At 47.2% G+C, this 12,426-nt stretch overlaps 1 protein-coding gene across 1 annotated transcript in view; it reads right to left on the bottom strand.

Annotated features, from left to right (window-relative positions):
* Positions 1-10,601, bottom strand: part of ARHGAP11A (Rho GTPase activating protein 11A) — a 76,041-nt gene extending 65,440 nt beyond the window's left edge. The window contains exon 1 of the mRNA XM_033952398.1: positions 9,839-10,601. Within this exon, the coding sequence (XP_033808289.1) occupies positions 9,839-9,991 (153 nt within the window). The 5' untranslated portion in view covers positions 9,992-10,601. The remainder of the gene's footprint in view (positions 1-9,838) is intronic.
* Positions 10,602-12,426: the final 1,825 nt, after the last annotated feature.

Below are 12,426 nucleotides of genomic sequence, written 5' to 3'. Positions count from 1 at the left end.
CGGTAGATGCAGCATCTTGATTGAGTCTAGTACGTATTCACTTTAAAGGACATACGTATTTCGCTCATGTTGCATGGGGTTAGTACTGTTTTCATGGTTCCAGTATATTCCTCTTTACATTGTGAACCTTGATTTTTCCTAGGAGAATCTTCTTGCAGATCCTACAGTCTTATTCTGCCATTCCCTGACCTTCTGCACTTCATTCTGAGGGGATCTTGACTTCTTCCAATGACTCTTCAGGCTTTCTCATGAGGGAGAAGACACTATAATCACTCAGGTCAGAGGGCTGTGAAGATTTTTCAGGATGCTTGCATCTTTGCATTCTCCTCAGGTTTTCCAGTTCGTTCTTGGAGTCTCTATGTTTTGTGTTTCCCTTTTCAGTGTTACTGGTCCTCAGGACGGTTCTTGTAGTTCTTCGGGAACTAAGGGACGTTGTTCCACTTACCGCATGGTGCCCGAGATAGGGGGCATTGGGCAGGCTGGATCCCATTCTGCTGAATTAGTTTCTCGGGGTTACACATTTCTGCAGACAACCTGGGAGTATATTTACATTTTCTCTATGGACTCTGAATCGGCACTTGGTTTGCCTGCCTCTCTTGGAGCGGCGCTTTCAGTTTTGGCACATGCCATTTTGCCTACCCAAGGCTTCACGAACATTTTAGGTGATGAGGGCGGTGGTACCGTTTTGGCACTACCAGGCGATTCATCTAATTTCTTCTTGACTGCCTGCTTGATTCGGACGACTTCCAGTCGGGCCATTTGACTGACATGAAAAGGGTGATATCTTTTCCTCAGTTCTTTACACGTGCATCTTTGAATTTGCACAGCACTCTTTTCTCCTGTACTATTAATAGGTATATCGGGGTGATGTTTTTATTCATATAGGAGAGACATGTGTATCTTTCCGGAGACTTGGGCGTGGGGTCTCGGTCTCAGATTGGTATTCTTCTTCGCTTACCATGACCAAGAGTATGGGATTCTGTACAGTTTCTGGGATCCATATTGCTGACTCCACTGGGGACTTCGGCTTGCTTTCCCTTTCTTACGCTACAGCAGTCGCTTTTGTTCCGGTGGTTCCCGGTATCTCAGGGCACCAATTATTTGGTATGCTCCTCCTGCATCACTCTGTATGATTTGGTGGCTCCGCACAATTTCTCTTTTCAAGGCATGCCTCGGTCTTTGCTGGACTATCTCATGATCACCGACCATCCCGGGCTGTCGGGTTGGGGGGCTCCGTGGCTTCCATCCTCAGCTCCTGGAATCTGGTCTTCAGAGGCGACTCAGTACTTGTTCATTCTTCTGCTCTTGAGCAGGGTCAGGCTACCTTTCTGGAGCTTCAGATCATTCTTCCGGATTGCCGCTGAGGGTCCTTTTGGTCAGTATTAGGATGGGGGTATTTCTCTACTGCTTGGGCAGTAAGTGTTGTACTCATTGGCAGGTGAAGTTGTTCTACTTCAATGGGTGGACTCTCATCTTCGTCTTCTGTTGGCAGATCCTTTTATGGATCAGGATAAGAGTTTGGATAGACTTTCTCTCCGCGGAATCTGAGCATGGCCCATTTCTTGTATGTGACAGTGTACAGCGCTGTGTACGCTCTGGAAAGTGTGCATGTTAGTAATAGTGTAATCTTCTGCATCCTGGATATTGAGATTTGTGGCTCAAGCGTTCTAGCTCTTTTTATGGAAGTGAGATCTGCTTGACCTAGACCTCATGGCCTCGTCTCTCAATTCTAAGCTTCCTAGCTTCTTCGGCAGGCCCAGGGAGTGGGAGTTAGAGGGGGTAGCTGCATGGCTCCTTTCTCGCTTCTGCCTTCTCTTTTTCAGTGTTTTCCGATGGCTTGGATTTGCCACCTCGAGCTCGCTTTCCGGGCACAGTATTTGTAGAATCTCTGGATTGGCGGCGCCATCCTTACTTTGCGGATTTGATGAGTCTTTCAACAGCCGGACTAAGAAGTTTCCTGGTATCTCCGGCTTTGCTCGCCTAGGGTCCGTTCAACATGGATATTTGTACTACTTTAGTATTACGACCTAGTTTTTTGAAAAATCTTGGCTGACGTGTAAGGATTATGCGAAGCAGGTTGTTTCTTCTCTTATCCAGGTGCTACGGATGTCTTCTCCTGTGGCTTCTGCTTCCTTTTGGAGGTTTTTCCTCTCTTGGGTGCTTCTTAACGTTTGAACCACTCCAGAGTTCCTTTTTGGCACAGGTGTATTGCCGAGGGCTTAGCATTCAATTCCCTTCAGCTTCTAGTGCCATTCTTAGCTTGTTACATGGGCTAGGTATATTGCTCTTCGCTTACTTCTCAGCTTCATGTAGTTCAGGTCCTAAACAGAGTGCGGTATATTCATGCGCCTCTTAGAAAGCCCGGTTTGGAGTACAATCTTCACGTACTTCTTCTCAGTATACCGAAGGCTTCATTTCATCCTTGTCTTTTGGGACTCTAAAGGGCTGTGCCGTTGAACATGGGGTTTCTTGTGGCCATGGCTTCAGCTCTGCAGTTTTCTATGTTGCAGGCCTTGTTCAACGGGGATTCCTATTTCTGATTTCCGAAATATGGGGTATCAGTTCGGATGGTACCATTATTTCTTTCTAGGGGGGTGTCATCCTTTCTTTTATGTCATGTTCGCTTTTCCTTCCTTCTTCCTGTGAGGGGAAATTGGGACCAGTGCTTTTATTCACTGCATTTTTTTATATGTACGTAGCGTTCTCTGTGAGCTCGGTTTCTTATGACTTTTAGTTGTTTATATCTCCTTTTTGCATTCTTCAAGGGACGCCTCAAACGTTTGGTGGCGTCCGAAACCTCCATCGCTCAATGGGTCCAGGAGGACATTCTTTATGCTTGCTTGCTGGCAGGGAAGCGGTTGGCGAAAGAACTTCATGACCATTCCGCTGGAGCGATGGCTACTTCTTGGGCTCGGCCCAGAGGTTTTTTTTTTTTCCTTGGAGGAGATTTGTATCGCGGCTAATTGGTCTTCCGAGCGTGCTTTCTCTCCCCATTTCTGCTTGGATGTGGGGGCGCATGCGGTAGGGGCGTTTTGTGCTTCGGTTGTTGCGGAGACGGCGTTTGCTTCCCACCCAGATTGAGGATTGCTTTGCTACATCCCATTGGTCTCTGGATTCATCTGCTGCTGTTGCTAGGGAAGGAAAAATTATGTTCTTACCTGTTAATTTTCTTTCCCTTAGACGCAGCAGATGAATCCAGAGCCCCACCCTTTCTGGATATTGTCTCTCGGTTTTTTCTTTTGCAACTTTCGCAGTTTGTTATTATGGCAGGTTGTTTTCTGTATTATTGCATTTTGAGATTTGTTATGGGAAAGAAGTTTTTTACATGCTATGCCTATTGCTGGTTACGTGTGCTTGGGCAAGGAGCTATACTGATGAGACAGGAGGAGTGCCAGCCAATAGGACCACCTGTTAATCAGTTTCTCTATCTCCGCCTGCTGGTAGATGTGAGCTATCCCATTGGTCTCTGGATTCATCTACTGCGTCTAAGGGAAAGACAATTAACAGGTAAGAACATAATTTTTCCATAATTAATTTCATTAAAACACTTTCACAAATACAAACACTTAACAAAACTAATTATGTTACGCACTAATAGAAAATTATTTTGCTGTAGTAGTGAACATAGAAAGGTATGTAATAATAGTAACTAATATTACATGCTGTTACTCCAGATCTAAGACGCTAGATGTTAGAGCATTTCATTGCATTTATTAAATTTAGCAGATTCTGCTACCACAAAACATCACCTAACTTACTTTTAAAAAATAGTAGTGAGCTTTTTGTTGTTGTTTTGTTTAACACTGATCACTGACTAAATCAAACCCAAATATTCAATGCTGGGCCATGTCTGAGCACTAGCATTGAATATCTGGAAATATCTAGGCACATGCTAGATTCTGGCTCTTATGTGGGTCTTATTCAGCTTATATGGAGGGCTGACTCCTAGTGGTAGTATTAAGAGGCACTATTTTATATGTCCAGAGCCAGATGTGGCAGAAAGAAGGGACTGCTTCAGTTCCCTCTTACTATACCACACAGATGGCCCCCAGCTAAGTGCAGGGGGTTCATGGGAGAGGTTCTGAGTGAGGATTGAATAGTTCTGAAATGCTGAAACGCTACATTCCAATCCAATGTAAATGCAACTACAGCTAGTTTTGAGTCTGCTCTGTTTTCTAAAACAGGAAGTTTTGACAATGCTATCTATGAAGGTTCAGAACCTGAGTTTGTCCATGTCTGTGAAGTTTCAAAACCCGAGTCTGTCCATGTCCATGCCTCCATTGTTAAAAGAATCCAATGGAAAGTAGTTCAATCCCAGATTTATTTATTTTTTTGCAGGTAAGTATAAGCCTGGCTACCCACTCTATTTTCCATTAAAGTATGGAGACCAGACCCTCCTTCCCAAAAAGCTTTTAAAGCACTGGAAAATGTACTCCATTATACATAGATCTGACATATACCGTATTTGCCGGCGTATAAGACGACTTTTCAGTACCTTAAAATCCTCCCCAAAGTCGGGGGTCGTCTTATACGCCGGGTACTGTTTACATCACAGTTCTTCAACCGCTGGTCCGCAGAAAATTCCTGCCGGTCCGCACAGGACCGGCGAGATGGACCCGTTAAATTTTCTGCCCCGATGGTGTTTGCAGAAATCTTCTGTTCCTCCCAGCCTCGGGCGATCAAGACAGGCGGTCATTCCCTCTGTGAGTCTCGCCTATGCGGAAACAGGAAGTTGAAACAAAATAGGCGGGACTCAGAGAGGGAAGGTCCCGACGTTTGCAGCCTGTCTTGATCGCTGCCCCTGCTGAGTCGCCGAAGAGGGCCGCGGGGAAAGTGCAGGCAGAGAGAAGATGGTCAGCGTGCGCGGGGAGGTCAGCGTGTCGATTGGGGCCATCAGCAGCGTTTGTGCTGAGTCTGCCCACGTGCAGGATGCGGCGGGTAGGGGTCTCCGACTCGTCTTGGGCGGCTGGGCCTGCGGTGCAAAGCTGTTTTTGCCGGCTTGGGGGGGGGGGGTCGCGAATGTGCAGGGCACAGCAGGAGTAAGATCATGGGGAGCCTTCAACAGTGGCTGTCTCCTCTCCTAGCAGCTCTGTACTTATCAGGGCAGTGATTCACTTTGGCAACTTTCCCTTTCCTCAGAGGCGGCAACGGACCCAAGGCTGCCTAAGGAAATCACTGCTGCAGGCAAGTACTGAGAGCTGCTGGAAGGAGAGGAAGCCACTGTTGGAGGCTGGGAAGCTGATGGATAAAGGGAGAGCTGCTACTGCACCTGGAGAGAGGTAGAAAGAGAGATGCTGCTGGGAGGGGAAGAGGGAAAGAGTTGGGAAGAGAGCTACTGTTGGATAGGGGGGAGGAGGGAAGGGAGAAGGTAAAAAGGAAGGAAACAGCTGGCAGGGAGATTAGAGGAGGGAAAGGGGAGAGACAGGAATGAGAAAGTAGAGAGAGATTGATGCTGGAAATGGGGTCAGCAGAGAAATGAGAGAGGGATAAAGATGCCCTTAAGGAAGTTGCGGGGGCGAACAGGAGGCTTTTGAAGGCTTTTAAAGGGAAACTGTCATGCCAGCAAACTTGCTAGGGACTTGCCCGGCACTTGCTCTCTCCCTCTATGTGTTATCTTCCTTCTATCATTGACAGTTTCAGTTTGGTTAACAGTTTAGAAAACAAATAGCATAGCAGCTCCCATGGGTTTATTGTTCTATTCAGCTTTAGTGAATTAATTAAAATTGTTGAAATAAATTCTGATGTTCTTTTAAGTTTTATTTGTTGTGCAGAAGGTGTGCGGAAGAAGGGGTAGTCTTATACGGCGAGTATATAACAAACTCTATATTTTAACTGTAAAAGTTGGGGGGTCGTCTTATACGCCCAGTCGTCTTATACGCCGGCAAATACGGTACTCTTTTTAACCAACTAGCCTGCATGTGTGAAATGAGAGTATGTAATCCCCACCCTCTTCAAGGATTCCATAATGACAAATGACCTGGTGTTGAGACAAAGGAGAAAACAAATATAAACGCCTCAGGGAGAAACACAAAAAGTAGCAATAAATTGAGAAATTTCTGCTCCAGAAAAGAGACTACATACCTAGGTAGATTCATGACCATCAAGCAAACAAAGAAGGCCCAATATAAGAATAAGAAGGAATGATTACAAAGATAAGGGTTTTGCTTTTTTAAATTTTATATTTAGATTGCCCAATGGCTTCCTAGAAGGCAGACACTTTTATAGAGCCCCTTCTTCTGATTATGCGCGTTAAGAAGAAGGGGAAAACTAGCACTACTTCATTAAGTGTATTTGTAGGTCGGTAGGAATTTGAATTGTATTCAGAAATGGCTGGGAAGCCAATGAAGTGACTTTAGGAGAGGGGTAACGTGAGTATAGTGGCTCTCACGGAATATGAGTCTTGCAGCCGAATTCTGGACGGATTGAAAGGGAGAAAGATGACTGAGTAGAAAACCCAAGAGTAGCGCATTGCAGTAATCTAAGCACGAGGTGATGAGGATGTGGTGGATTTACTGATATTTTGAGTCATTGTCATGTTGCAGGGTCCAGTTCCGCTTCAGCTTTAATTTTCTTACAGATGGTCTCACATGTTCCTCAAGCACCATCTTCACAGTAGAATTCATTATGGATTCTATGATGGTGAGCTGGCCAGATCCTGCTGCAGCAAAGTATCCCCAAACCATGACATTTCCACTCCCATGCTTCACAGTTGATATGAGGTCTTTTTCCTGGAATGCTATATTTGGTGTATGCCAAACATGTCCTCTTTTCTGTTGTCCAAATAATTCAATTTTAGACTCATCTATCCATACAACACTATTCCAGAAGTCCTGGTGTTTGTCTACGTTCTCTCTGGCAAACTTTAGTCTGGCCTTGATGTTTCTCTTAGAGATCAAAGGTTTCCTCTTTGCATGGTCTGCTCTGGGGGTCAACTTGCTTGGACGGAATGTTGGCAGTTGTTTGGAAAGTCCTCCACTTGTACACTATTTTCCAGACCGTGGAATGGCTAATGTCAAATTCTTTTGAAATCTTTTTATATCCCTTACCAGACTACAATTTTCTTTCTGAAAGCCTCAGACAGCTCTCTTGATCTCACCATGGTGTTCACTCTCACCACAGCAGTCATGAGCACACCAAACTAAATGTCTGAGGTTTAAGAAGGGCAAACCTCCTTCAAAATGCTGAGTAACGATGTTCTAATCATGTGCACCTGATGTGATACACCTGTGTGTGATTAGAGCCACTTTAAGTGGGAGGATATGTGGGGGGTGTCCTAATTTATTCCTCAGTTAGAATAAACATTTTTGTGGATATCTTTTGTTCCATGAGTAAATCAAGGAAAACTTTTGTTGTTTACCTGCAATTACATCACTTTCTTTTCCAGATATAAATAAAAAATAGACTTGACATCGATATGTGAACATTTTTTAAGAAAGAACTGAATATTTCATGGGGTGTCCTAATTTTTTCACATGACTGTATAATATCAGAGAAATTATGCTTACATACAAACTGTTAGATGAGAGAGGGTCCTCACCACATGCAAAAGGATCAGAATGTATTATTTGCCTTTTACCTAAAAAAAAGTGTCAGGAAATCACACCCATTTATTGAGGAGAAAATAATGAAGAGCAAATGGAAATTCAAGATAATAAAAAAGATGGAGAAATAATACCTGATGTAAATAACTTAATTGTTTTTTTTGTTTTAGAAACATGAACAGTGATGGAAAGAACTACTTTATTTGTGGTGTTTATTTTTGAACAAGATTTGAATACCTTAATGAGAATATATACTTTAGAAGATCTAAGGAGTTATTCTATGACCATTAGATATGGATTTACCCAGATGTGATGAAGCAAACTCAAGAGAGAAGGAAAGTTTTCTTATCATATAGACAGAAAGTAAAGATCTAGGAGCCTCTTTTTTTTTGTTGAGCTATCCACATAGATGCTTGATTATATATTTGGGAGTTAAATATATCATTTTTTAGCCAGACCAGCAGAAGAGTTTCTTGGATATATATAAAAATTTTCCACTGTTACTGACAAATAGATTTTCTCAGGGAAGAGAACACATTATAGATAGCCTTTTCTAATTATTTTTTTTTCTCCTAATTACTCCGGGCTCCTTTGCTAGTATTACTTTTTCTACCCCCACTACCCTCCCCCCCCTTTATCAAGGTTTTTAGCATGGACCAGTGAGCTAAGTACTCCAACGCTCATATGAATTCTATGAGCATCAAAGCATTTACCGCACCGGCCTGCACTAAAAACCTCTAGTGCAGCTTGATAAATGGGGTCATATGTTTGTGGACTAAATCGGATGATAAAGAAAGAAACATGGTCAGAACAGACTGGTTCCTACCACCTCGCATGTATAGAGAACTAATTGGGGCATAAAGGACAGCCCAGGGAGAAGGAAGGCGGAATAAAAAATGCAAATGAGGCTTTCTCCACACATCCCAAGGATGAAGGTGCATAAACCCACTGGTTCAAGACTGATATTTATATTGAACTAGAAAGCCAGTATTCAGTGGCATAACAAGGAGGGAGAGGACCACTCCAGGTGCTGCCTTGGCAGAGGCGCTGGCACCTCTCCTCCTTTCTGCCCACCCACCTCTTCAAAATCTTCAGCAGCAGTGAGCAAAATCTCCCAGTCCCTATCTGATAGGCAGGGAAGATCCAGGCCTCCTTAAATGACACAGACATAATTAGTCTTGGTCACTTTTTTATTAAAGTATTCAGTGGCATAGCGAGAAAGGGGAGGGGGTGGACGGCCCTGGGTGCTGGTACATAGAAACATAGAATATGACGGCAGAAAAGGGCTGTAGCCCATCAAGTCTACCCATGCTAATGACCCACCCCCAGACTTCATCCGGCTAGAGATCCCACATACGTATTCCATTTCTTTTTAAAATCGAGCATGCTGCTGGCAATGGAAGTTCATTCCAATGATCGACCACCCTTTCGGTGAAGAAATACTTCCTGACGTCGCCATGAAACTGCCCGCCTTTGATTTTCAGCGGATGACTTCTTGTGGTCGAAGGTCCTTTAAGAAAGAAGATACTCTCCTCTCCGCCCACCTCTTCAAAACCTTCAGCGGTGGCAGCAAGCAACATCTTCTAGTTGCTCGTGCCAGCCTCAGCTCTCCTTATCACATCACTTCCTGGATGCAAGACCAGAAAGTGACATCAGAGTGAGAACTGAGACTGGCACGAGCAGCAACTAGGAGATGCTGTTTGGTGCCACCTAAGATTTTGAAGGGGGGGGCACACATAGGGTTGCCAGATTTCCTATATTAAAAAAAGAGGACACCTAGTCCCCATTCCGTCCCCAGCCTCACCCCTTTTTGTTCCCAGCCCTGCCCCATTCCACCCCGAGTTCGGGACCGTGTCCGCACATGCATGGACATCAACATAATGTCATCAAGCGCATGCACATATCATCACGTCAACATCCTTGCATGCGCAGTCACTCTCCAGACATGGCCCCGGGGTCGGGGGCTTCCAAATCCTGGACAGACGGATGGATTTTGGAAACCCTCCAGGCACCCAGACAGTCCTCTAAAAATAAGACATGTCCAGGTTTTCCAAGATGTCTGGTAACCCTAGAGCCGCACAGCACAGCAATGCTGGGCATCATTGCCTGGGGCACCTTCTCCCCGGTTACCCCTCAGTTTACTGAAAGTGTTACTTAACTTTGAGAACAATCAGTCCATAGGCCTACCACACAGAATACCACAGCAGTTATACTTATATATGTATTCTGTACAACAGATTAAGAGACTTCCTTCATCATACCCTACTTTCCCAGATAGTATTATTAGTTATACTCACACGCTCCTCAAGTACAATTGGAGTCGCTACACATTTTCCTTCTTCCGGGGCCGCCTGTTTACAGTTCCAGTGTTTTAGTTTGATACCATAAGTCCGGAGCTGTTGGAGCACAACCATTTGCAGCAGCCCCTTGTGAGCCATCGATCGCTTCATTGTGGTCTTGATCCTGAAGGACTAATAATATTAGTTCATAACCAGAGAATATATATATATGTTTTTTCCCAGTCTGCCTCCCGTCCTCATCGCTTAAGCGCTCATTCTTATCGACATCCCTACGGAACTTCCTGCAGTCTGATAATATCGCTTGGCCCACACCGACGAGACCCCATTTCCGGTCACAATGCTTACAAACCTCGCCCCGTCCCCGTACTTCGCAGTCATTGGCCAGCCACGGTTCAAACTTTAGGACCTCTAGCACTATGGGAAAGCAGTGCCCTGCAGCTCCAGCCTAGCCTATCTCAAATGTGAAACTTGCACCCCTGTGTAACGGTGAAACGAGGAGTTTGTGAAGGGTTTCTCAGCTCAGTGGAGCTCTGCCTAGGTAGCTGACAGCAAAGGCTGGGCGATCTTTTTATTCCTACAAAGCAATTACGGAGAAGGTGCATGGATGAACGTTCTCCACGGCCTCCTTTGTTGTTTCAGAAGCCCCGACTTTTCCTCTGAACCGTAAGCTAAGTCGAGGCGGTTCAAAGAAACAGTCGAGTCTAGAACGACAAATGAGGAGAACGTGATCTGAGGCGCAGCTCTACGATAATGTGATCTCTAATCAGCGCTGCCTTACTTCGAAGTGTATCATCAATTTAAATACGGGAGAGCTCTGCTCATCCACCAATCAGGGAGACCGAGTTGGAGTTGCTGGCCAATCAGGGGCACTTCCGTGGGTGTCTCTCCAGGTTCATATCTTTTCCAGTGAGCTTCAGCGCTGATGTAGGGTTACCATATGGCTCCAGAAAAAGGAAGACGGATTAAGACACCCGGGTTTTATCCCAGGACAAGCAGGCATGATATTCTCACATGTGGGTGACGTCATCTACGGAGCCCCAGCGCGGACAGCTTTTCAAGCAAACTTGATTGAAGTTTCAAGTTTGCTACACTGCACCACGCATGTGCATGCCTTCTTGCCCACTAGAGGGCGCATCCCCACCTCGTGGTCCTCAGTTCATTTTTTTCCGCGGAGCCAGAAGCCCTGTGGAAATTGTGCTCTTCGAATTTAGCCTTCTGACACCGCGGCTGTGCGTTATTTCACGGTCGCTGTGCTTGATTTGCTTTTCTTTCTTTCTTTTCTTTTAGTTTTCGTCAAAAAAAAAAGTATTTTGGTTTGGCTCCGGGGGCTCCCGGTAGCCGCGGCCGCGGGACCTCGTTCGTTCCCGGCCGGGTTTTGTGTCCATGTCCCGTCCCTTGATGGGCTTTAAAAAGTGCACCCGGTGCGATCGGTTGCTCTCAATTACCGATCCTCACCGGTGGTGCTTGGTGTGTTTGGGTCCTGAGCATCCTACCGACTCCTGTGATAGGTGCTCAACTTTTCAGTCTAGAGCTCTCCGCCGACGCCGTGCCCGGATGGCGGAGCTCTTCTCTGCGGACCCCGTGGCGGGGAAGGCCTCGACGTCGGCCTCGGCTTCGGCCCCGGCCTCGACCTTGGCCTCCGGTCCCCCGACCTCGCCTCGACCCTCGACTTCCTCCAAGCCTGCTGCCTCGACCAAGCCTGCTTCGGGTAAGTCCTCTCTTCCTTCCTCGACTCCAGGGTCAGCGAAGAAGCCATCCTCGGGCTCCTCGACTGCGGGGGGGTCGTCCTCTGCCCCGCCCCGAGTTGCAAAGCCCAGTGCCCCGAGGGAATACTCGAGACCGAGGTCGCCCTCCAGGAAGCACTCCTCGGCCCCGGACCTGCCTGCCATGATGGGGGTTCCGGTCTTCCAGGACTTGCTCCGAGTGCTGATTGCCTCGGAGCTGTCCAGGGCCCTCGCGCAGCTGCAGTAGGCTTCGGCCTCGACTGCTCCGGCCTCGACTGCCCCGGCGCAGGCGGCCTCGGTCTCGGTACCTTCGGCTTCGGCCCCCGGAGGTCGGCCGTCCTCGACCTTGCCCTCGACCTCGGTTGACCAGCCTGAGGAGTGTCAGGCCTCGGGACAAGGTGCGTCGGGTTCGGAGGATCTCTTCCACGTCCTCTTCCTCGAGGTCCTCCCGGGGCTCTTCGCCCTCGGGTCGGCCTCGGACGAGGCATCGGCCGAGGAAACCTAAGCATTCTCGCACTTCCCCTCGGAGACGCGGTCGCTCCTCGCCGACCGGGGGTGAGACATTGCGTGTCTCGGAGCTCCGCCTCGACAATCCGAGACTCTTCCGCACCCCTGGGGGAAGGGGTTCGAGAGACTCCTCGCCGAGGCGCAGGGGAAGGACCTCGGTTCCTCATACCCCGGGGACTTCCCCCAAGGGCTCCTCGGGGCATCGGCGGTCCCCGACCCCTTCGAGGTCCCTCGGCACGGCCTCCTGGGGATCGGGGTCTGGTAGGGAGCCTCGGTATTCCTGCGAGGCCTCCCCCTCTTTCTTGGCGGCTCGGACCTCGCGTACTCCTTCCCCGCCAGCGAGGCCCTCTTCCT

This window comes from Geotrypetes seraphini, chromosome 7 (genome assembly GCF_902459505.1).
Source record: "Geotrypetes seraphini chromosome 7, aGeoSer1.1, whole genome shotgun sequence".
Classification (NCBI taxonomy): Eukaryota; Metazoa; Chordata; class Amphibia; order Gymnophiona; family Dermophiidae; genus Geotrypetes; species Geotrypetes seraphini.
Note: the sequence above shows the minus strand (reverse complement) of the source record. Positions and strands in the feature narration are given on the sequence as shown.